The following is a 22,015-nucleotide window of genomic DNA, read 5'->3' as shown; positions in this document are numbered from 1 at the left end:
AGTTAGCCATATATAAAGCTTCGGTGATGGCCCTTACCCGGTCCAAAAACGCCAGAGACAGCGTAACGTAAAGATGCCGGGTTTACTCTTTCACCAGGTCAGGTGTTGGTATATCCGCAAAAGCCGTCTCTTACACACACACAACCCTATTCTATACTTTGGTCGAGAGCTTGCGCACGGCACTAACGTCCATTAATATCACACCTTGCCTTTGATCGAAGCTGGAGAGGACTTACCATTTCCCAATATGCTCCCCGCTTCAGTATAAGCTGTGCGTGCGAACCACTCTCAACAACCCGTGTATATCCACCCTCACCATCCCTTCCTAGCACAAAGATCGGATTCGCCTTTTGAATCGTGGCCAGCCGATGTGCCACCGTAACAATAGTCATGTCGCGTTTCTTCGCCAGCCTCTCCAATGCCCCTTGCACAAGCCGTTCCGACTGGGAATCCAGGCTCGAGGTGGCCTCATCGAGGAGAAGAACGGACGGTTTGCGAACCAGCGCGCGAGCAATACACACCCGCTGTCTCTGCCCTCCACTCATGGCAGCCTGGGCATTGGCCCCGAGGGCCGTGTTATAGCCATCCGGGAGGGAAGTGATAAAGTCGTGAATCTCCGCGTCCCGACACGCCTGGATTATCTGTGACTCCGGGATGGTCTCTGGGCTGGCCTGGCCGAGGAGGAGGTTGTCGCGGATGGTGCCGTCGAAGAGCTGTGGTTCCTGCGACACCAGGGCGAGAGACGATCGATACGAGGGGAGATCAATTGAATTGATGTTAGTGCCTCCCATTAGGATCTCGCCGCTCGAGACCTGGTAGAACCGCTCCAGAAGGGATATTATGGTTGATTTACCACAGCCAGACGCGCCTACTAGGGCAGCAAACTGTCCGCTCCCAATACTCAGGTTCAGGTGATGAAATATAGGCGTGTCCCGTGATGAATAGTTGAAAGAGACGTCTCTAAACTGAATGCTTGCGTTGCAGCCTTTGATTGGCATATGCCTGGTCTCGTCATGCAGGTACGATGTACCTTCAGCGACATGACGAAGGCGAAGAATGCGCTCGCCCGAAGCGGCGGCCTGTGCAATATTCGGTCCAAAACTCAGGAATTGCCCTGCAGATTGGCCTCCCTGGACAATGGCAACATACACAACGAGGAAGGACACAACATCGTATTCATGCGAAGCCAGGAGATGGCCACCGTACCTGGGACGCTGGTTGAGCAAAATAAAGTACACGAAGCAGGGTAGAAAGGAGGAACAGAACATACCAGAAAGTGAGAGCCATCGAGCAAAGCTCGAAACTGTCTGCAAATGCAAATAGTAGCGTAGCATACCAGGCTTTTCTCATCGCACGGCGCCTCTGCTGGGTTACGAGAGTTGTATAGCGCCGTAATATGGCCTTCTCCATGTTCAATGACGTGATTGTCCGGAAAGCACGAATAGCTTCACTCGCGAATTTCGAGCTCTCTGCGTAGACCTCTGCATTGATTGCCTCATACTTCATTTCGTATCGGATGCGTGCGAATGCGCCAAGAAACACGAATGGAGTCCCAGCGCAGAAGGCCACCGCAGCCAGCTTTGCACCAAAAGAGAAGGAGATGGCTATGCAGCCGATGACGCTGAGAATGGAAATGAGTGGGAAAATTCCGCTCACCCCAAACAGCTCCTGCAGCTGTCGGGGATCTGTTGACAGGCATGAAGTAAGAGTGCCGCTGCTGTTTTCCTCCTGATCAAACCACGAGATGGGCTGGGCGAGGATGTTGTGGAAATACTCCTCGCGGTATTTCGAGGCGACGTTCTGAAACACGTCAGGATCTTGTCGAAATTGCCTCTGGAGAAGTTCCTACACATACCAGTGAAATTCGGTTCGAGCAATACCCAACCAGAAGGTAGAAACCCGACATGGCCAATGCCATGATGAAGAACATGAGCGCCCAGAAGTTGCCAGCGTCAATCAGTCTTTGGCCGGTGTACTGGAAAACTTGCACGATCCGCGCAAAGAGCCAGCTCTGCAGTGCGAATCCAGCTGGCATCTGAGTTAGCTCATATTGCAAAACCGCTGTCCAGAGACTTACACGATGCGCCAATCGCGCCGATCAAGGTCAGAGTATAGAGCACCCAGTGCTTTTGCTGCTCTCGCAATATCCGCAGTAGGATCTTTGTGGAAGACTTGGGACTTTTCCGAGATTTCCACAGGCCTTGCTCAATATGCTCGCCGTTCTTTTCTGGTTGAGTCGTGGCAACAGGACCCTCGTCTGCTGTTTCGACTGGCAAAGGATAAGAGACTTCCTCCCTTTTCTCACCAGCCCGATGTTCGAAGACGCGTGCATTGCCCAGTTCTTGAGCGTGGACAAGATTAGAGTATACACCACGCGCTGCCATCAATTCGTCATGGGATCCTTCTTCAACGTTCGTGCCATCCTTCATGACGATGATATGATCCGCTTTGCGGACGGTCGACAGTCGATGAGCGATGAAGATTGTGGTACGATCCTTCAGTACCCGTTCAAGCGCCGCCTGAACGATGCGCTCGCTATGCACATCGATTGAGCTGGTTGCTTCGTCAAGGATCAGAATCGGTGGCCGGCGAATGATGCAGCGCGCGATCGCTATGCGTTGTCGCTGGCCTCCGCTAAGGGCCAGTCCGCCTTCTCCGACGAGCGTTGAATACCCCTATTTGCAGAGATTAGAAAGTCTCACTCGTGCTGACCCGCTGTTATTTCTCTGAGATCTCGTACCTGGGGTAGCCTCTGGATGAAATCATCCGCAAAGGCCTCTTCACTCGCTGTGAGCACCATGTCCCTCTTGATACCCTCTGGCGCATTTTCCCACTTGGTGCCAGCCAGTCCCATGCTTATGTTCTCCATTATAGTAGTATTGAAAAGGACGGGCTCTTGCTGAACCAACCCGATCTGGGCCCTCCACCACTCGAGGTCAAGTCCGTTAATATTGACTGCGCCGACTTGAATCTCTCCACCGAGTATATCACAGTCCCTAGAACCATCTGATGTCTGGAGGTCATACCACCGTTCGAGCAGAGCCACGATTGTGCTTTTACCAGAGCCTGAGGGCCCGACTAGAGCCGTTGTCTTGCCTTGCTCGAAGCGCGCATTAAAATCGCGCAGAACCTGTGTTGTTGGACGCGTGGGATACGCAAAGCTCACGTTGTTAAACGTGATATCTGCTGTCTTGGCTGTGTCGAACTCCTTCATCCCGGTCGTGGGAGGCTGCCTCGCATCGATGATACTGAAGAATGGATGTGCCGCGCTGATCGCCTTGCTGATGATCATGAGTGGCGATGCAATGTTTCCCAGGACGGTAACTACCAGAATAACGGAGAAGAAAACCCTGTACCGGCCAAATAAGTTTCTGGATCTCATGGCCCTGGAAAAGAGGGGGATGGAACTTACGTGATTACAGTGTTGACATTATCAATATGGCCCTCGCGAAAAAGTTTCAGCCCAAACCAGAAGGCCAAGCCAAAGCTAACGTACATTGCAAAAAAGAGGATTCCCAGGTGTATGCCACTGATGATCGACAACTTGGCGCCCCGCCGCTTTGCTTCCTCGATCCAGGCTGCATATTTTTCCCCTAATGGCTTTTCTGCCCCGAGGGAGAACACGGTACGGACCGAGGCAAGGACATCAGCTGCAATGGAGGCATGTTTCTGATCTGCCTCCTCGACACGGTGATAAGTCTTCACGAAGAACGGAACAGTGACACTGAACCCTAGCAGCACAAATAGAATCGCCGCACTGACCACTAATGTCAGGGCCCAAGAATAGCGGAACGCGATGGCATAGGCGGCAACGAGGAGTGCTAGGGATTGGAACAACATGGCAAGCTTATCAGAAATGCTTTGCTGGATCTGGTTTGAGAGGGAGGTGATGGCGTGAGTCACAGTGCCACTTGAAATCTCGTCCAGCCTGCTAATCGGGAGGGAAAATAGCGACTCTAGATATTCCAGCCGCAAGCTGGCAGATGCCCTCAGGCTTATGAGCTTCATCGTGACCTAACATCTAATCAGCGTCTCTGGTATTCTTGCGCGGTGCATGTGTCGTGGTGTACCATGGACACATATGTCAAGACGAACTTGCCAATGAACAGGTAAACAATATACAAACTAAATCCCATGTGAGCCGACAATTGTATGATAAGATCTGCCTGTGCCTGTTGGACATCACATACCTGTTCCTATTTATCGTCCGCGTAAACTGGCCTTCCTCCAGAGCCGATCCGGGGGTCGAGTACTGGTTCAGAGTCCCAACCTGGTTGCCAAAAACGATATTCATGAGTGGCAGAGCCTGTAGGCGTCAGAAATCAATTTTGAATATAGGATTTGCGTGCGTAGCTCGACTCACAACTCCGGATCCCATGGCGCAGAGCAATCCGAGCGCCATTGCCAGGCTGCCCCAATGCCTTGCGCCATAGGAGAGAATCCTCTAGCATTAAGTTAGCCTACAGACAGGTATCGGAAATCCTTTTGGTACTGACGATGTAATGCACGAATGACGGACTTTTGTCGGAGTCTTCCTTCTCCGGTGCCGTTTCGACAAGGGATATATCGGCATTTGTATCGGGACTCGATCGCTCCATTGAGGATTTCTCCTGCACATTTTCTCCGGCGGAGTGAGGGTAGGCCATCATGCTACAATGCTTGTAGGGTGAGAACGACAAATAGAAAAGGCAATGCACGGATATGCGCGCGGTGGCTTGCCCTGTTTCAAACCAGACAGCGACGAGCCCTGCATTGGATAAGGTGAGATTTACTCTTTCTCCATCGCGGCATGAGTCCAGATGCGCCGGCAGATTTTGTCGAAGGAGGCGTAATAGACTCGAGCCATTTGTGGTGGATGCGTCTCAACGGTCCGAGGTTGGATGTAACGTCGCCGCTCATCGTTGACGTCGGGCAATATTTCCGAGTGTCTTAGCAGAGCTGTCATAGCACAACCCACTCTATACCCAACCACGGATCGCAGTGGGTCAAGATAGTATTTGGCAGGTGCCTGGCACTCAATTGGCCCACAGCTTGATTGACTGGCGCAGGTTTGTCCTTGGCGACTATGGTTTCTTAACCCTAAGCTCGCTGAGCAGTTCGATGACGCGAAGAACATGGGGACGACGCGAAGGCGCTGCTGATGGTTATAGTGTCGTACTAGACAGGCCAACGGACCAGCAGAGGGAAAGATCTGCGGGGACCGAGATGCATGCAACTTACCAAAGCCGGCCATGACGCTTTGTAGAAAGAGAAAAAATCGAATTCACCACAGGGGTATAACCATTTGAGCGCCACTAAAGCGCCTCTTTTCGCACAGAGTTGGTACCCCTGAGGCTGTTATCCATACCCCTGTTTGAGTCAGTAGAGGCCAGCCACTTCACAGCAATTTTGAAACTCAATTCTACTACACAAATCGTCAATCTCTATTAATTCTTGTCCAAATGGAGAGCAAACCTGCAGCCGCAGCCACGCAAAATGGCTTCTCTGTTCTGCCAGGCGATACAGTCGCCGTTGACATTGAATCGGACCCGAGTACCCGTGCCCGGTCCTCCTCATCCTGTTCCACGACGGACAGGAATACACTGGGGTCGATTGACCAAGGCCCGTCCTCGCAAAGTAGCGACAGCGGCGACACAGGCCTCCTCGCAGAGGTAGCTGAGTTATGTCAGTGTTCGCCCGACGATGTGGAGGATGTGTATGCGTGTACTCCCCTGCAAGAGGGGATGATGGCCCTCACGTTACGGGACTCGACCGCATACACAGTCGACTATGAGTACACCCTCCCGCGCGCTACTGACCCAAAGCGCCTGCACGCCGCGTGGGAAGAAACGGCACAGGCAAACCCCATCTTGCGAACACGAATTGTGTCGACGGCCGGGCATGGGTGCATGCAGGCCGTGATCCGGGGTCCGATCCCATGGACAGAAGCCGCGACCGACGATGATGAAGGGCCTGGCTTCACGGCGAATCCGTCGTGGAAGGCAGGACTTCCCTTGGCCTACTTCACATTCTTGTCCTCACGGCGTGTCTTGAAGATTCTCATCCACCACTCCGTCTGCGATGATTGGTCTGTTGCCTTGCTCCTGCGCGAGGCTGACAAGGCCTACCGCAGCCCAGGCACCCTTAGCAAACATCCATTCCGGCCCCTGGTGGATTACGTGCAACGGACTCGAGCACAGGCGACGAAGTTTTGGAAAGACAAGTTCCGCGATGCGGAAACAACCTCGATGAGCGCGTACCCCCCGCTACCTTCGAGGGGATACAACCCCCATCCAGGACACTGCCGCGAGCGGACATGGGAGATCAACAGTAAATTGAGCGGGGCGTTTACGATCAACACCAAGTTGCGGCTCGCATGGGCCGTCCTACAGGCCTTCTACGTCGACTCCCCAAATGTTCTCTTCGGTGCTATCAATGTCGGTCGCGGTGTGCCCGTCAATGGAATCGAAGAGCTTTGCGGGCCAGCATTGACCAGCGTCCCCGTCCTGGCTCGGCTGCGCATGCAAGACACGGTAACCGAGGCACTCATGTCCATGCAGCGAGATTGGGCCTCGGATATGCCTTACGAGCATGTTGGCCTGCAGAACCTAATGCATCTGGGCTCGGGGCCCAAGGCAGCCTGCGGATTCCAAACACTGTTGGCCGTGGAGCCTCGGGGTGCGCACCACATTCCACAGTTATTTGCCCAACACCGCGCGGTGCAACGAAACTATGACCTCTACGGTCTGATCCTACGGTGCAGGCCATCACAAACACAGATGCGCGTCGAGGCCTGGTTTGACCCTGCAGTCGTGGAGCCACGGCAGATGGAGCGGATCCTTGGGCAGCTTGCCCACATATATGGCCAGATTGAAAGGCTTCCCAGCATCGCTCTAGCCGATGTTGATCCCACCAGCCCAGAAGATCGCGAGGAACTCCTCCGGTTCAACGCCCCTGTCGCACCAAGTGCCTCGACCCGGTCGTGTGTTCACACGCTGATACAGGAAAGAGCGACCGCGCAGGGAGAGGCGCCGGCCATCCATAGCTGGGATGGAGATCTGTCGTACAAGATGCTCGATGAGATGACATCCGTGCTGGCAGCGCATCTTTCCAGGGAGTCCATCAGGTCCGGATCGTTTGTGCCCCTGCTGCTACCAAAGTCGAAATGGACGCCGATCGCGATGCTGGCTGTGATGAAAGCAGGCGGTGCATTTGTCCTCCTGGATCCCTCCTTCCCAGTGTCGAGACTCAGGCAAATGTGCGAGGCCGTGCAAGCGCCCTTCGTCATCACCTGCAAGGAACTGGCCAACAAGACTGCCGAGCTGGGCACCGCCAGCTTCCTGGTCGATGACTTTGACTTTGAGACAGCGCTCGATCAGACTCAGAGCGTGTCCTTGCCGGACATCAGTCCTGTCGCCTCTCTCTACGCTACCTTTACCTCAGGCTCCACTGGAACGCCCAAGGGTGTCCTTGTTAGGCATGAAGGCTATGTTGCGAGTGCTACCGCCCATGGACCGCCATACGGCTTCGGACCTACCGCACGCGTCCTGCAGTTTGCGTCACCGGCGTTTGATTCGTGTATTATCGAGCACTTGAGCACGTTGATCATGGGTGGCTGTGTGTGCATCCCGACGCAAACCGAGTGCCACAGCCGCCTGGCCGCCACCATATGCGAATATCAGGTGAATGTCGCTTGCTTGACACCGAGTGTGGCAAGAATCATCCCTCCCGACTCGGTACCGGGACTCCATACTCTGGCGCTTGTGGGAGAAACGGTCCAAGCGAGTGACGTCGAGCGGTGGGCATCCCAAGTCCGGCTCTGCAATGCTTATGGTCCGGCCGAATGCTCCGCTGTATTTAGTGTCCAGCCCCATCTGGTCCAGAAGGACCCAGCAAATATTGGATACCCGACGGGTGGTGTTGGCTGGGTCGTGGACGCAGCGGACCCGGAGAGGTTGATGCCCCTCGGCGGCACTGGAGAATTGCTGATTGAGGGCCCGATTGTCGGTTCAGGCTATATCGCTGACAACGAACAGACTGCACGAGTCTTCGTGGACGCGCCTCGCTGGAGAAAAAGATTCGGGGTGGTGCAGGATGTTCCGTTCTATAAAAGTGGCGATCTTGTCCAGTGCACTGGGGATGGTAGCTTTCGGTATCTTGGTCGCAAGGATACGCAGGTGAAGCTTCATGGCCAGCGATTGGAGCTTGCAGAGATCGAGAATCATCTGCACAGATGTTTTCCGGAGGCCAAGCAGGTCGTCGTCGACATGCTACGCTCAGATTCGAGTTCAACAGCCGGAAAGAATCGCCCTGACGCTGTGCTCGTTGGGTTCATAGCGCGCGATTCAGCAGCCGCCCAAAAAGGCGTCCGAGGGCAGGGGTCCATCTTCCAGGCCGCGTCTGATGACTTTCGTAGCGCGTGCGAGAGGGCAGAGACCTGTCTGCGCGAGGCACTGCCGTCCTTCATGGTCCCGGCCGTGCTACTGCCAGTTGTGCGAATGCCTCTAAGTCCATCTGGCAAACTCGACCGTCGTTTCCTGCGTGACCAGGCATCTCTATTATCGTGGAAACAGATGCAGGCCTACCGTACAGCGACCATTCCTCAGGCGCAACAACCGGTTACTGCGCAGGAGGAGCGGTTAAGGGAGATATGGGCGAAAACACTGAATAGACCCCTGCAGGAGGTTGGGGTTACAGACAGCTTCTTCCGGCTTGGGGGCGACTCGATCACTGCAATGCAGGCCGCGACGGCGTGTCAGGCGGCTGGGTGGCCTGTCATGGTTGCAGACATCTTCCGCTGTCCATCCATTCGAAAACTCTCCCAGCGCATCCAAGAGCTGGGCACAAAAGCCCCATTCCTGGTTCAGTCTGGAGAAGACGCGACGGACACCCCCTTTGAGCTCTCGCCGGTTCAGCAGCTGTTCTTCCAGCACGTACCGGAGGGCCATAAGCGATTCACGCAGCAGTTCCTGCTAAGGCTCAACCGGCCGGTATCGACGAACAAGATTCGGAAGGCTACGGAAGCCCTGGTCAACCGGCACTCAATGCTCAGAGCACGTTTCCGCCGGCAGGACAACGGTGCGTGGGAGCAGAGGATCACGCCGGATGCCCGTGAAAGCGTCCTCTTCAGGGAACATTGGATTCCAACTGGTGATGATTCTCAGTCCGTGCTTAAGCAGATACTGTACGACAGCCAGGGCCAGCTGGACATTGAGCGGGGACCACTGCTCGTTGTGGATCTGATGCATGAAGAAACGGGGCAGGAACTACTCGGATTCATCGCACACCACCTGGTGGTTGATCTAGTCTCGTGGCGCGTAATGTTGAAGGATTTCGAAGACCTTCTAACATCCGGCCGCGCACTGCAAGCGCCCTCACTTTCATTCCAGCAGTGGTGTCGGATGCAGCAGGAGTATGCTCTGAAACGCATAGATCCTCAGACATGCCTCCCCACGCCTGTACGGACAGCTCCAGACGACTATTGGGGCCCTGAGATAGCGAACAATACCTGGGGTCAGGCGATCGCCCAGACAATATGCCTCACTCCCGAAACAACGCAGGCAATTCTTGGACCCGCAAATGATGCCTTCAACACCAACGTAGTTGAGATCCTTCAGGCCGCCCTCCTCCACTCGTTCGTCCGCATGTTCCCCGACCGCGCGTGCCCGACGCTGTGGAGTGAAGGGCACGGTAGAGAACCCTGGGACCCACAGATCGATATCTCCCAGACGGTGGGTTGGTTCACTACAATGGCGCCGCTGTCTATTGATGCCTGTTCAGGCCAGGATATCACAGAAGTCATGCGACAAACCAAGGACAGGCGACGGGCAATCCCAGGGAACGGATGGCCATATTTCGTAGCGCGCTATTGCCATCCCGATGGGCGAAAGCATTCTGCTCGCCATACGCCTATGGAGATCCTCTTCAACTATACCGGCCAGTTCCAGCAGTTGGAGCGTTCGGGCGCACTGCTTCAGCTCGCCACGGCCCCCGACCATGACCTGGTCCCCATGCCTCCCGACATGCCGCGGTTTGCGCTGATGGATATTTCTGCGACTGCTATTGGCGGGTCCCTGAATGTCACCTTCATGTATAACAGCAAGATCAGGCATCAGGCTAGGCTGGCGGAATGGCCAGGGGTTTTTCGGAAGACTCTGGAGGGACTTCCCAGTGCGCTGAGCCAGTCCCAAAGGCTGACAATATCCGACCTGCCCCTGTTGGCGCTGGAGACGGATCAGCAGTTGCACGACGTTCTCCAAGAAACAGCTCGGAAATGTCAGATTGCTCAGAAGGATATCGAGAGCATATATCCCTGCGCACCAATCCAACTGGGCATGTGGCTGAGCCACTTGAAGCTCGCCGACATGTATTGGTCTCAGATCAGGTGGGCGGTCCTTCCGTCGCATGAGAGGTCAGTCCCTGTCGACGTTGAACGGGTTCGCAGCGCCTGGCAGCAAGTTGTGGACCGTCACCCGATACTGCGAACAACGTTTCTCAATGGTGTCGGTGGCTGTAGGGACCCACTGCAGGTGGTTCTGTCCACTGTGGTAGCAGATGTCAGGGTCGTGACTAAAGCTGCAAAGACCACGGACCTCGATGGGGAAGCGAAGCATTATCTAGGAGATCCGACAAAGCCAGCCCATCAGCTGCAGCTGTATCCTCATCCGGATGGCAGTGTTTCGTGTTTGCTTAGCATCCATCATACCCTGATGGACGGGGCCACTAGTCGGATCATCCTCGCGGACTTTCAAGACGCATATAACGGAGTCCTAGACGACACGCGGGGTACTCCTTACGAGTCGTACGTGGAATACGTTTTGGGCAATTCCCTCGAAAAGTCCAACCGCTACTGGATGGAGTATCTAACTGGTGTGCACGCGTGCATTCTTCCATCGTTCGCGGCTGCAAACCAGAGCCAGCAGGCAGCTGGACTAGGCTCAGCAGCGTTCAACTTGGGCCCTGCGGACAATCTGCTCGCATTCTGTCACCAGCAGGGTCTTACTATCTCCAGTGTCTTGCGCATCGCGTGGGGTCTCGTCTTGCGTTCGTATACAGGGTTGGACTCCGTCTGTTTCGGGTATCTGGCATCTGGACGAGACATCCCCTTGCGAGGGGCGTCCACAATTGCTGGTCCACTGATTAATCTGCTGATTTGCAGAATCTCCCTCAGCGGCGACTTGCCAATCCTGTCCCTCTTGGAAGACAACCAGGCTGACTACGGGCGCAGTATCGAGCACCAGCACTGGTCCGCGGCGGAGGTGATGCATTCGCTGGGCCTTTCTGGGCAGCCACTGTTCAACACCGCCATGTCCCTGCAGCAAACAGACACGGGCCCGCTTGGAGATGGAGATTCTACTGCCACCGTGGTCGCGGAAGGTGGGCATGATGCAACTGAAGTATGTACCCCATCAGACAATCAACCCTGTAACGCTCGAAGCCCGAGTTGGGCATCAGACAGCGACGGAATCGAATAATGAGAAACTAATCCGAGAGCTAACCGCTATCTTAACGCATAGTATACCGCTGCGGTCAATATTACAATTGACAAGGGCACGATCCACGGAAATCTCACGTACTGGACGCAGGCGCTGGGAGATGAGCAGGCGGAATTGATCACAGACACCTTTCAACAGTGTGTCTTGCAGCTCGTAAACACCCAGCACAGATTGTTGAAAGACCTCCAGATTCTGGGTCCGAAGAATAAATCCCGACTCCGGATGTGGAACGGCAATGCCCCAGATCCAGTACGCTTGTGCATCCATTCCAGCATCAGGGAGCGAAGCGTCTCGCATCCCAAAGCGGCTGCTGTTTCCGCCTGGGACGGCCAGTTGACGTACGGTGAGTTGGACCAAATCGCGTCCTCCTGGGCTCTCCGACTATATGAACATGGCGTACGTACTGAGACGTTTGTCCCCATCTGTGGCGGCAAATCCAAGTGGATCGTCGTTGCGGTCCTCGCCGTCCTCAAAGCGGGCGGCGCATTCATCCTTCTGGATTCATCACTTCCTGCAGAGCGACTACGCGAGATGGTGCAGCAGAACTTTCAATGCCCGTTCATCCTTGCGCCGGTTGAATACAAGGCGCTCGCTGCGCATATCGTCCCACGCACCATTCTCATCGAAGACCTCCAGCACGGCCTGAGGATTGGCACCCCCATTGACGGTGTTCGTGGCCGGGCGAGCTCGCCCAGCTCTGCTGCATATGCGATCTTCACTTCTGGGACGACGGGCAGGCCAAAAGCGAGCATTATCGAGCACGAGTCCTTCTGCTCATCGGCAGCAGCACATATTAGAGCCCTTCACATTACCAAACGCTCCCGCGTTCTCCAGTTTGCCTCTTTTGCCTTTGATGTTTGTATATTGGAGATTCTCAGCACTCTTCTGGCCGGTGGCTGTGTCTGTGTTCCAGGGCAAGACGGCAGGGAGAGGACGCTTGCGCGGGCAATCCAGAGGCATAAAGTCAACTGGGCCATCTTGACCCCCTCTGTTGCCCGTATCCTAACCCCCAGGGAGCTTCCTACACTAAAAACATTGGTTCTGACCGGGGAAGCTATGAGAGCTGAGGATGTGCGCCGATGGGAATCGCATGTGGAGCTCATGAATGCGTACGGACCATCAGAATGCTCTGTGATAGCAACAGCTCAACCAAGTTCAGAAGTCCTTCTATCACAAGCAGCAAACATCGGCAAGGGTACAGGCTGCGTGACGTGGGTGGCAGACCCCAGCGACCCCAGGACGGCTGTCCCCATTGGAGCGCCAGGTGAACTGCTGCTAGAGGGTCCCATTATTGGACGTGGGTACGTTAATCATTCAGAAACCCAGAAATTGTCCTTTATGCCGTACCTCTCGTGGATGCGAACTATACGTGACTCGGCAAGCGGTGGCCTATACAGGACTGGTGATCTCGTACGATATCTGCCCGACGGCTCTCTGCAGTACATCGGCCGCAGGGATCGCCAGGTCAAGCTCCACGGCCAGCGTATAGAGCTGGCAGAAGTTGAGCAGCATGTCATGAGGTGCTTCCCCAGAGGTTGCCATGAGCTGTTCGCCACGCTCGTGGCCCTGAATGGGACGGAATCACCGTATCTGGTAGTCTGCGTGGTGGAGGAAGATCATTCCACACATAAGAGTAGTTTCAACGCTGCAGTCGAAGAGGCTCAGCGTCGCCTGAAAACGGAGGTTCCGACTGTGATGATCCCAGCGGCCATTGTTCCCCTACGCCATGTGCCCCGCCTGGTCAACGGCAAAGTCAACCACGACCTGATCAGCAAAGAGGCAGCGAGGGCACTAAAGTCTCAGCTGGAGCAGGCTCAAGAGCCACGGGAGATCTGGCGACCTGAGGATTTGACACAAGGCGAGCGGTTGCTACAGGCTCTGTGGGCACAGGTTCTGGACTGTCCACTGGAGGCTGTCGGGCCGAGCGACAATTTCTTCCAGTTGGGAGGTGATTCAATTGCCGCCATGAAGCTGGCTGCTGCAGCCTATAGCTCCGGCCTTGATCTGACGGTTTCAATGATCTTTATGCACCCCCAGCTGCAGGACTTGGCACGGATCCTCTCTGCTTCGAGCGCAAATGAGAACGACGAGGTCGCAGACGCGCTTCCACCCCTCTCCCTGATCCCCAACGAGCACCAGACGGAAGCACGAGAGCAAGCGGTCTTGCAATGCTCTGTAGATGACGGTGATATCGAGGATATCATTCCCTGCACGGCTCTGCAGAGCGGGCTTGCTGTCCTAACCGCGGAGAGACCGGGGTCCTATGTGGCTCACCATCGGCTACGGTTATCGAATAAGGTTGATTTGGATGGACTACAAGCTGCATGGGAGCAGGTCTCCATCACTCACCCAATCTTGCGCACACGAATCATTGAGACAGTTGGTCTTGGCTGTCTCCAGGTCGTTGTCCGGAACCAGGGGCTGAGCTGGACGGCTCCAGACCAGGAGGGAACCGAGCAAATCAGCCAGGGGGTTCCGTTTGGAAAGTCCCTTGTACACATGAAACTTCTTCGAACATCTCGCGAGGGATCCTCCGAGGTTGATCTGATGCTAACAATGCATCATGCCGTGTATGATGCGTGGTCTCTGCCACTGCTCCTCCTGGAAGTAGAGCGAGCCTACCGCAACGGCCACGGTTCTTGTGCTCCCGCCGTCCGCTATCAGCATTTCGTCCAATACGCACTATCGCAAAAAGATGCAGCGCTCGATTACTGGCGGGGACAGCTTGAGGACGTCGACGCCGAGCCGTTCCCTGCATTGCCGGCCCCGTCATATCGACCCCGAGCTCTACAGGTGAAGCGATGCTCGCTGGACATTAAACCATTCGATGCTTCGGTCACTCGCAGCACAGCCATCCGGTTGGCCTGGTCACTTGTGCAAGCGCAGTACCAAGGAAAGCAGGACGTCATATTCGGGATGGTCTCAACTGGAAGAACGGCCCCTGTCAAGGGGATCGAATCCATCGCTGCACCGACGATCGCCACCATCCCACTTCGAGTCATGATCGATGCTTCAATGACCGTCTCGCAGGCTCTAGGGAATCTGCAGCGACAGATCACTCAGATGGTCCCATTTGAGCAGGTCGGTCTTCCCGCGATTGCAGCGCTGGCGCCCGATGCATCACGTGCATGTGGATTCCAGACGCTGCTGAATATCGAAGGGCGCGGGGAAGTCGAACGGATCGTGGCCGAGCTCGAGATGATGCAGCCTGTGGACACGGTTTTTGCCGATGGCGCATTCAATACGTACGCTCTAAATCTGACTGCCTCTCTTAAGCCTGGTTCAGTGGCGATTGAAGCTGCGTTTGATGAGGCTGTCATCCCAGACTGGCAGATGCAGCGCATCCTCGATCAGTTTAGCTTCATGCTTGAACAGGTGTCCACCAGACCACACGCGACATTACAGGAAGCCATGGCGATCAATCCGATCGATATGCAGCAGGTAAAGGCGTGGAACGCACGAATCCGACCCCTGGTACCTGCTACGGTAGCGGACGTGGTCAACCAGCATTGCACTTCTCAGGCCCTGTCTCCAGCTGTATGTGCTTGGGATGGTGATCTTACCTACCAAGACCTGGACTGCGGATCCAGTGCTATTGCAGGGATACTAGAAAGTCATGGTATCGGTCCAGAAATGTTTGTTCCCATTTACATGGATCGGTCTCGATGGGTGGTGGTGGCTGCTCTCGCGGTCCTCAAGGTTGGAGCAGCCTTTGTGCTGCTGGACACGTCTTATCCCTCGGGGCGACTGCGAACCATCTGCGACGAGATTCAAGCGCCCTGCATCCTCACTTCGGAATCGCGCCAGCAAGACGCTCGGACGTTGATTGACCAGGTCGTCGTTGTTGGCAACAAACACCTCGCACCGTCTCCAGATTCAACACATCGAAGGCACTCGCTGGCCACAAATCCGCACCAGGCATTGTATGCAGTCTTTACCTCAGGCTCGACAGGCAAGCCAAAGGGCGCTGTGGTCGAAAATGGCGCCTTTGTCACAATGGCGGCGCCGTGGACGCACACGATGAAGGTTGACTCCCATTCCCGCGTCCTCCATCTTGCCTCATATGCGTTTGACGTCAGTATCCTCGAAATACTCGGGACGCTGTTTGCTGGGGCTTGTATTTGCATCCCGAGCGAATCCGGGCGGAGAGAGTGCGTTGCTGAGGCGGTGCAAACCCTCCAGCCGTCCCATTCCATACTCACTCCCTCACTCCTGCGTGCAATGACACCGGGCGATCTCGGCCCAGCCAGTACTGTTATGCTCATTGGGGAACCCCTCCGTGCCAGTGACGTTGCCCAATGGGCCGATCATGTGCGCCTGATCAATGCATACGGACCAGCCGAATGCACTGTTGTATACACCATGCAGGCCTCGGTCCACATTCCGTCTCGGGCTTCAAATATTGGACATTCCATCGCTGGTGCGGCCTGGATTGCTGATCCTAGCGACCCCAATCGGCCGGTTCCCATCGGTGCAGTTGGTGAGCTCCTCTTACAAGGACCCTTGGTTGGCCGGGGGTATCTCAATAATCCAGAGCAAACGGCGGCTGCATTTATCGATTGTCCGTCCTGGTTGGCTCCCTCATATTCAGACAATCACCAGTGCATCTCAAAGGTGTATCGCACGGGTGATCTGGTCCGCTATGACAGTGACGGGTCGCTTTACTTTGTGGGGCGAAGGGATTCGCAGGTCAAGCTCCGGGGCCAGCGCTTTGAGCTTGGAGAGGTCGAGGATCAAGTACAGCGAGCGTTTGGGGGCACCTTGAGTGACGTCGTGGCTTTGATCGTTGCACCTGCCACTGCTCAGCAAGCACCCTATCTGGTCGTGTTTGTTGTCCCTCCGCATCCAGAGAGCGCCCCTGAGGCCTCGACTTTATTGATGCCGCGCCTTCCCGTCATTGAGCCAGCGTCTTTCGCGAGCAAGACCTACAAGGCGCAAGGTATCCTTGAAGACACCTTACCAAGCTACATGCTGCCCAGGGCGATCATTCCTCTTCGGCAGATGCCGCGAACAATCGGAGGCAAACTGGATAGACGACAGCTCCAGGAGGCTGCTGCTGGTCTCACCCCCCGGGGCCTGTCATCATTTATGCTAACTGGCACAAAAATGCGCATTGCCTCGACCGAGGCAGAGCGGACGCTGCAACGCATCTGGTCTCGCGCCCTCGGTCTTCCTCCCAGTGAGGTCGGTGTTGACGACAGCTTCTTCCGCTTGGGGGGTGACTCGATCTCTGCTTTACAGGCAACCACCCAGGCTCGTGCCGTGGGAATTCAACACTCTGTGTCGGATCTGTTCCGTTGGCGGACAATCGTACAGGTTGCACGGCGGTTTGCCAGGGATCACCAGCAGGGCGCTGGGCACTCTAGTAATGTTGAAAAGATCCTGGCATGTACACCAGCACAGAGGGGGATTCTATTGAGTCAAGTGAGAGACCGCACGAGTTATACCCCTCACTTTTTGTGGAAGATCCAGCAGGAAGCTGGCCCAGTTAATCTGGATCTCTTGGTTAGCGCATGGCATCAGGTCGTCGCTCGCCACGCAGCTCTCCGAACCGCTTTCCAAGCAGACTTGTCAAATGATGGCCAATTCGAACAGGTCTGTTTCCGTCAGGTCAAGCCTCGTGTCAACCTAATTCAAAACGTTCCCGCTGCGGCCCATGAAGATGGCACTCCCACTGTGCTGAAACGGATCTCCTCAACCGTGAGTCAGTTGGACGGAGAAACGACTCCTCATCAGCTCACTGTGTGCACCACCGATACTGGCGATGTATACGTGCGGCTCGATATAAGCCACGTAATCATTGATGCGATGTCTATGGCAATTCTGGAGACCGATCTTCGTCAAGCGTACGACTCTTCTTTGCCAGTTGGCACACAGAGCGATGCCTATGAGAATTATGTCACTTTTGCCCAGAACCAGACGTCGGACTCTGCTTATAGCTACTGGCAGGCTTATCTCGAGGATGTTGAGCCGTGCCGACTGCCAGTGGAGAGGCGTCCAACCGATACTGGCCTGGTAGATACATTGACACAGCTCGATGTTTCACTTTCCAGTTCTGGCTTGGACATTGAATCCTTCTGTCGTGGAACGGACTGGACCGCTTCCACCTTGCTATATTTCGCGTGGGCCCTGACTCTACGTGCTTTTACCAGATCTGATGATGTGTGCTTTGGGACTCTGACTTCAGGCCGGCTGGTGCCTGTGGATGGGATCGATGGCGCCATTGGACAGTTCTCCAACATGTCTGTATGCCGAGTCCGGATGGGACGAGAGATGGAAGTGGACGAGGTTGCGCTGCGCCTGCAGGAGGACTATTCCAATGTGTTGGCGTACCAGGCATTCCCTCTTGTAGAGATTGCCAGAGCCGCAGGAATCCCCATGGACGAGCTCACATCGACGGCGATCAACGTGCAATATGAACCGGCGTCGACTCTAGAGGAGAAGCACTCGCTCTCATTGATCCCAATCAGTGGAATGGATCCCATCTCGGTAAGTTTACTGCTGGTCATTATATTCATGTTCATCGTTGACTGTGGTATCCCAAACAGCAAGACATCACCGTCTACATTTTGCTGGAGCAAACCGGGTGCATCCGGGCGACGATGAGCTACCGCCCATCCACCGTGTCCTCTACATTTGCTACGCAGCTTTCCGAGTATTTCGATCTGGCAGTTTCATCGCTGATCCAGGGCCCCAGCACGGTGATTCGGGATCTTGAGCTTCTCACACCCCGGGATCGAGATGGCTGGACTTACCTGAACCCAACCCTTCCTTCACATCCAGACGCAACAGTACATGATCTCATCCGAATCAGAGCCCAGGAGTTCCCCGATCACCTTGCAGTCTCCGGTCTAGACGGCATCTTTACCTACACGGAGCTGGACCAACTTGCAACACGGGGAGCGGCACTGCTCCGAGCACGCGGAGTGTCAAACGGCCAGTGTGTCCCGCTTTGCTTTGAAAAGTCCCGCTGGTTGCTTGTAGCTATTCTTTCAGTGCTCAAGGTTGGGGGAACCATCGTGCCACTTGACCCTGCGCAGCCAGTCTCCAGGCTCAAGGAGATCTGTAACCGAGTCAAAGCCACAATGACCATATCCTCTCCCTGCCAGGTCTCCATTTGCAGGATGCTAACGGATGAGGTGTTGGAACTCGGCGATGCCACATTTGCTCAGCATCATGGCGATATTGACCATGCTACGACGGCCGCTCCCCACGCGGTGGCCTCTTCTCAACCAGTATACATTCTGTTCACCTCAGGAACGACTGGTACACCGAAAGGGGTCATGGTTTCCCACTCTTCTTACTGCTACGCAGCGGAGCACCATATTCGAGCATTTGGTCTGGATCACACCTCTCGTGTCCTCCAGATTTCTTCGTACTCATTCGACGTCTCCATGATGGAGATCCTGACTACATTGATCGCTGGTGCTACAGTGTGCACCATTACGGATGGTGAGAGAAGCGATATGCTCATGAACGGTGCCTGCCCTTTTGCAGTTTCCCATGCGTACTTGACTCCGTCCCTGGCTGGCACCTTGGACCCCAGCAAGGCAGACTGGATAAACACCCTTGTACTCCAGGGAGAGCCAATGACGGCGTCACACATTACAGCGTGGGCAGACAAGTGCCGCCTCATCAACGCGTATGGGCCCACCGAGTGTGCAGTCATCAACACAGCAACTGGCTCCCTCGCTCATGGAGACGATCCGCGCTGTATAGGCCGCGGCTTGGGTACTCACTGCTGGGTGGTCGACCCGGATGACCACAACATTCTTCTACCTCTCGGGGCCGTTGGTGAGCTAGTCTTGGGGGGCCCGGCGGTAGGACAAGGATATCTGGACGAGCCTCAAAAGACTAATGAAGCGTTCATTAAGCCTCCAACCTGGCTGCGGGCGCTTAATCTCGGCGGCGGAAGCCATGAGAGGCTGTACAAAACTGGTGATCTCGTCCGATGCGATCCAGAAACCGGCAATTTGATCTTCGAGGGCCGCAAGGATCAGCAGATCAAGGTCCATGGGCAGCGAATCGAGGTGGCTGACGTCGAACACCACACTCGGCGATGCTTTGATGGAGCAAAGGAGGTTGTCGTCGAGCAAGTCTTCCTTCCCCGAACCGCACAATCGACAGATCCATCTTTGGCAATACCTTCAATGATCCCTCGTCTCGTAGCCTGTGTGATGGGCGGTTTCGCACATGAGACCATGTCCGGCCTCAATGGCCACGGCAGTCGCTCTTCCTCCAGTGTTCTGCTTCCCCCGTCTTCCGAGTTCCAGAGCGCTACAGCCATCGCTTTGAGGGAACTGCGCCAGCTGCTTCCTGGCTACATGGTCCCCGATCTCATTCTCCCAGTTTCGCGCATTCCACTATCGAGTTCTGGAAAGACCGACCGCTCGCGACTCCGTGAGCATATCCGCGCCGTTCCAGCTGCAGATTGGCCCCTGTATTTCAGCGCTCAACAGAGCAAACGTCCTGTGGAAGGAGAGGCGGAACATACCTTCCAGGAAATCCTCTCTGCCGTCCTGGAGATACCAGGAGAGACTATCAGTGTGGACGACAGCTTCTACCACCTCGGCGGGGACTCGATTGTCGCCATCAAAGTCGCTGCTCGAGCCCGTGCAGCAGGGTTTACTATCAGTTCGCACGATATCCTCCGTCATCCAACAATCGCCGAGTGGGCCAGCATGGCTGGTTCCACTCAGGACAAGTCTGGGCCCGCCAAGATCTACGAGCCCTTTTCTCTCATCACCAAGGAAGAACGACAGCTCGTGCTGGCTTCCCACCTTGACAGGGAGCACCCTTTTACGGCAGACAATGTCGCGGATATCCTGCCCGCCCTGGATTTCCAGTCGTTTTACATCACAAACTCCTCTCTGGTTTCCACGGCGGAAGTATTCTCTGCTCCGCTGGATATACGCCGACTATACCAGGCGTGTGCAAAGGTGATGTCCCATTACAGCATCTTGCGGACCATCTTCGTTGGCACGGGCGAACGGATCCTTCAGGTGATTTTGCGCAATGTTGACCCTGCATTCCACTTTGTGCAGCGTGACGATCCACAGTCCTACATCGCACACAGATCCAAGGACACCATCGCAGCTACGACAGAACAAGGGGAGCTGCTAGTCAGTTTCACGATAGTTACCAGTCGCACTCGCCCGGACTGGGGCTTCATCGTCCGCCTGTCCCATGCACAATATGACGGATCATCCCTTCCGTTCCTGTGGCAGGCGATTGCCGCGGCCTACGAGGGCAAAGAGCTGCCCCCGACGACCCAATTCCGTGAGGTGGTCTATAATCGTCTAGGGGAGGACCACCCAGAGTCAGTCTCGTTCTGGAATGACTACCTCCAGAAGGCGTCCGAGAAGAGCACAGACCCATTGGGCACTACTTGCATGCCTGGCTCTCCGCAAAGCGACGCCACGCCTCTTACCGTCCGCCGCGAAATCGAGCATAATTGTCGCCTGCCCGATATCACCCCGTCCACCCTGGTCAAGGCGTCGGTCGCGTGGGTCCTCTCCCGACACGCCACACTCTCTGAGATAATTCTCGGGCAGGTAGTCCACGGGCGCGGAGGTGGTGCTCTGCCAGGCATGGAAACCGTCCTCGGACCATGCATCAACTTCCTCCCCGTCCGCATCTCCCTCGGCCAGCAATCCACGGTCGCTGACCTGCTGCACCACGTTCAAGACCAGCAGCTGGCAACAGTTCCGCACGATCATCTTCCTCTCAAGCAGATCGTCGGCAAATGCACAAGCTGGCCCGCCGACACCAGGCTCGGATGTATCGTCCACCACCAAGCCGCCCAGCCGAGTAATGCTGAAAGCATAGCAATCGGCGGCGTCGAATCCACCTCGAGTACCAGCTGGGCCAACTCGACTCCCGTGCCCGGTCAAGTCGGGATCATCTCAATAGAGCGCGGGTCCTCACTGGACTTGTATATGACGTTCCCGACCGAGGGAGTCGCTGAGACGGTCGCGGAGGAATTGGCGGACGCTATTGCGCATACAATCCGGCTCTTCTCGATGTTCCCGGACTACGCCCTGGATATCCTGACTCAGGGTGGTGTTTCCTTCAGTCAGCCTGCGGGGACATCTGGTCTGCAGCCGCTATCAGGACGTTTCCCGAACTAGCGAAGCTTTTCTTCAGTTGGAATGCTTCATCTCGGATCCCGCGAGTGGCCTACCTACTCGAGTCTTGACTAGTATACCGCAGTTTGCTAGCGGTCGGCAGGGCAAGGGACGCCATCAACCGGCAGCGGAGGATGCCACAAAGTGGATGTTATCTCGAGAGAAAGAAGACAGGTGCATGTCGTCAAAATGGCCTTAGTGATGGGGTACGCTTTATAGATTCTCTGAAACCAATTGGCATAATCTGGATCATCTGCACATAGTCGTGTGGGCGTTAATGTAGGTAGAAAAGGCTGGGCTATATATTGACGAGCTAAAGCCTGATTTGGGTTTTGAAGTCTGGCAGCATCAAGCTGTGTCCTCGTATTCTTGGGGAAGGAGCCAAGAGCTGCCAGTAACCTCGAGGGGGACCTT

The 22,015-nt window shown here is 55.4% G+C and overlaps 2 protein-coding genes across 2 annotated transcripts; one reads left to right on the top strand and one right to left on the bottom strand.

The window, feature by feature from the left end:
• Positions 1-146: 146 nt before the first annotated feature.
• On the bottom strand, positions 147-4,646 carry BJX68DRAFT_266173 (ABC transporter ATP-binding protein; the record flags this gene model as incomplete). The annotated part of the gene is made up of 11 exons (XM_071045423.1): positions 147-182; positions 237-1,206; positions 1,271-1,800; positions 1,856-2,028; positions 2,078-2,675; positions 2,741-3,350; positions 3,413-4,014; positions 4,071-4,125; positions 4,191-4,306; positions 4,364-4,444; positions 4,497-4,646. 11 exons carry the CDS (start codon positions 4,644-4,646, stop codon positions 147-149), a joined length of 3,921 nt encoding a protein of 1,306 aa, XP_070899706.1.
• Positions 4,647-5,441: 795 nt separating this feature from the next.
• BJX68DRAFT_266172 (uncharacterized protein) lies at positions 5,442-21,604 on the top strand (the record flags this gene model as incomplete). The annotated part of the gene is made up of 3 exons (XM_071045422.1): positions 5,442-11,375; positions 11,496-17,963; positions 18,023-21,604. The coding sequence occupies 3 exons, from the start codon at positions 5,442-5,444 to the stop codon at positions 21,602-21,604; spliced, it is 15,984 nt and encodes a 5,327-aa protein (XP_070899705.1).
• Between the last annotated feature and the right edge of the window lie 411 nt (positions 21,605-22,015).

Source organism: Aspergillus pseudodeflectus, assembly GCF_044049435.1.
Source record: "Aspergillus pseudodeflectus strain CBS 756.74 chromosome Unknown BJX68scaffold_18, whole genome shotgun sequence".
In the NCBI taxonomy this organism is placed as follows: domain Eukaryota; kingdom Fungi; phylum Ascomycota; class Eurotiomycetes; order Eurotiales; family Aspergillaceae; genus Aspergillus; species Aspergillus pseudodeflectus.
The sequence above is the reverse complement of the archived record's forward strand: the minus strand, read 5'-3'. Positions and strand labels throughout refer to the sequence as shown.